This window comes from Nanorana parkeri, unplaced genomic scaffold (genome assembly GCF_000935625.1).
Source record: "Nanorana parkeri isolate BGI_ZX_2015 unplaced genomic scaffold, ASM93562v1 scaffold939, whole genome shotgun sequence".
In the NCBI taxonomy this organism is placed as follows: domain Eukaryota; kingdom Metazoa; phylum Chordata; class Amphibia; order Anura; family Dicroglossidae; genus Nanorana; species Nanorana parkeri.
Genome location: NW_017307207.1, coordinates 50,581 through 54,050, shown reverse-complemented (window position 1 = coordinate 54,050; position 3,470 = coordinate 50,581). Strand labels below are relative to the sequence as shown.

The following is a 3,470-nucleotide window of genomic DNA, read 5'->3' as shown; positions in this document are numbered from 1 at the left end:
CTAACAAACAGCAGTTGTGAATGGGTTAAATTAGTAATTCCACCATAGTCTCTTTTTTTTACTTCATACTCATTCATTAGAACTGGAAGGGAGAGGGGGTGACCCCGTTAAGAAATCAATCCAAGTTTGATTTTAGTACTGCTCTTATAGAAAAATGACTATGAGATGAAGAGTGCACATTTTAAAGTATCCGATTTGGCTTTTTTTAAAATTGTTTACATGCCTTTCCTGTATTTTAATTGCTGTAATGGTAACTGAAATTGCTCTGTATCTTTTCATTCTTGTTCTGTTTTTTAAATTTACCAAATTTCCTCTGCTGTGTTTTCAGTTTGTTCCTACAGAAGGAAATACGGCTTGTGTGAAAGTTCTCAGGGACATTAAGCCAGAAGAAGAAATCACCTGCTTCTACGGTGACAGTTTTTTCGGAGAGAAGAATGAGTTGTGTGAGTGCTGCACTTGTGAAAGGTGAGGGGCAGGGGGTGAAGCAGGACCCCTTATTCCTTCTTTTTTTTTTTTTTTTTTTTTTTTTTCTCTTCCTGTGTATTTTTGTATTAAAAGTCCAGGTTATGGAAAGCAACACTGATCCAGTCAATTGACTATGCACAATTTGAGCATAATGGCAAATACTAAATATATATTTTGCCAATTTAGTTTACCTGTCTGCTTGAAACCACTGCTTCTGTCACTACTTGTAGTAGAGACACTCCTCCCTTAACCCTTTCCCTGCCAAGGACGTAGGGCATACGGAGGAACAAAAGTGTTCCCGGCTGGCCAATGTACGTATGCCGTACGGACCTGGCATTTACAGTTCTGCTATAAGCTTATACTAGAACTATTCCTCGGACTGTCCCCTTCAAATTAATAGCTGTCATCACCGGCTTGTGAGCTGCTGATGACCGCTATTAACGAAAATACCGGGCGCCCCCGCCGGCACCTGGAGTCTCTCATCCCTGCCTGAAGATGCTCCATGCTGATCCTGATCCCCGCTGCTGTCCCCCACTTGTAGGGTCTGTGGCAGCGGGGATCCGATGAAAATTGCCCAGCGGAGGGGCAAACGGCGGCTGGCCGCAATCCAGGATGGCCGAGCGGTGTTCTGATCGGAGCCGCTGTCATCCTGTGAGTTTTCGGATGACAGCGGCTCTGGAGCGGGGCGGGGGATCAATAAATATAATTGATATTTAACAATCCCTCTGTGCAGAGCAAACACCGGAGTGATCGTCTGATTGCCATGCGTTGTGATCTTTGTGTGTATACGCCTGTATCATTTTATCACAACACAAACACCAACACAGCGTAAAAACTATTTTTAACATAAGTCGCTTATTTACAGTTTTGCATACCTTCATTTTTTTTACCTTTTTGCAAAAAGGCGCAATTACAAATTTGCAAATATTTGTTATTTAACTCAATACAGTTTTATCTTTTAGATTTAGTCAGAAAATAATTTTTTGTGCACGGACACTGATTTTAGTGTGTTTTTATCGGTTTAATATTAATTTGAGAAACATTTGCGCAATTATCGCATGGCCTACAAATTTAGTACCACCATCTTTTTATTCTACCAGGCCTGCTCTTTCAGAAAATATATGGTTTGGGGGGGTCTTTTAGCAACGCAGCAGTTGAAAATCAAATCAATGGGAAAAATGGCGTGGCCAGCTGAATTGAAAAATGTTTCAGAGGGCAAACATGATGGCCAGTCAGATGTTTGCTTTTGATTTTTCTAAACAGCGGACTGGCTGAGCAGATGTTTCTGGATTCAGAATGCAGTGTTAAGGTGCCCATACACCTTACGACCATCCCAAGACTTGTCTTGCGATGGTCGTAAGCTTATTAAAAGCTCATACGATCTGCCCATCCTGGACAGGCAGATTGTACTTGCGATCAGCGAAAGCCCGCCCCTTCGGCCGTTGTCGAACAAGCAGGCCACTAACCCACCGAGAATCGTACGATTCCCGGTGGGTTTTCAAGCCTGCTTGTTCGACGGAAGACGTGTGACCATACAGTAGAAACGGTTACATGCCTTCCATACACAGTACGATCGGGGGATTTCCCGCGATTCTCGTACGAGAATCGTACAGTGTATGGGCACCTTAACACTGCAAATGAAACATCTGAGAACCCCAGATTTCACTGTCCACTATAGTTGAGAATTTTACTATATACAGTACATATAAACCCACCACTACTGCCCTTTAACCCTTTCGCTGCCACCCACATCTGCCATCCGTCAGTAGCTGGCCCCTATAAACAGTATAGCTGCCGGGAGACTGGCGGCTTTACACTGGAAAGTTTTGTGGCGGCTGTAAAAGCCACCTAATCATTTCCAGGGTCTGGTAATCTGTGAGCCCCCTATGTGATGGCAATTAAGTTGAGGTAAAAAAAAATGTTTTATTTTAAATAGTTACAAAAAAAAAATGTAAAGGCCCCTGCAGACTAATGCAAATAAATAGATTGGCGTACAAAATGTTTAAAAACGACAATTGGGCCACACGTTTTGTCTATTACCATGTACTTGGAGTGGGAGCAATAATTCTAAGGCCAATATACACATTCAATGTACAGGCCATCAGTTTCAGTAAGCGTCGCCTATGGACAATTTGGGGTACTGTACCTATCTATTCAGCACAACCTTATTTTTTTATATTTTAACAAAATACAAACTTGAGCATTATATTGTGTTTTTTGTGCACTAAAATCTTTTTGACTGACACATTTGTGGTTTTAGAAGGTCACACTAATCGTGTAACATACAAATTTGTAGCTGCCGCCATTGTATTCCACAGTGTCTCTACTTTCAGGAAATGTATTATTTTCAGCCATAAAATGGGGATTCTAATGTGTGCAGCGATCTGGTTATGGCATACATTATTTATTGCAATATCTTTGTCACTGGTGCAAAGTTTTCGATCGTTTTTTTGCATGCATGTGCATTTTAAGTTCTGCTTCTTTCAGAAAAGGGGAGGGAGCATTTCTACTGCAGAAGAAAGGGCCATGTGAATCTACCTCATCAGAGAAATACCGGCTCAGAGAAACCGATGGTCGCCTGAGAAGGTTGCAAGGTAAAAGCGACAGACAAACCCAGCGTGGCACTACGCGAAAGAGGAAACGTGTCTTAAGTAAGTCATCTTTTCTCCCTTTTTTTTTTTTTTTGTTTGTATCTTTTATTTTGGCGACCTATTGAAACATAGCAATTAAAAAAAAAAATTAAAGGAGGTAGATTAAACGGTGACCCCATTGTAACACTGATTTTATATTAGTTATGTGGGATGAAGATGGTCTTACTAGCCAATTTTTTTAATTCATTTCATAACCCCAACTTAGCCCCTAACTCTGTCTTACTGTCATCGGTACCTTGCCATGAAGTCTATCTCCTCTTGCAGTCCCTTGCAGAGTTGCAATGGCTGTCAGGTGAGTGGACCTGGGTGAGCCCCTGCCTGCTACAGTGAAGCTAGGTTAATGAGCACATGTGA

At 41.6% G+C, this 3,470-nt stretch overlaps 1 protein-coding gene across 1 annotated transcript in view; it reads left to right on the top strand.

Moving 5' to 3' along the window:
- Positions 1-3,470, top strand: part of LOC108795144 (histone-lysine N-methyltransferase KMT5C-like) — a 35,665-nt gene that overhangs the window by 27,211 nt on the left and 4,984 nt on the right. The window contains exons 7-8 of the mRNA XM_018566337.1: positions 329-465; positions 2,953-3,116. Of these exons, the coding sequence (XP_018421839.1) occupies positions 329-465; positions 2,953-3,116 (301 nt within the window). The remainder of the gene's footprint in view (positions 1-328; positions 466-2,952; positions 3,117-3,470) is intronic.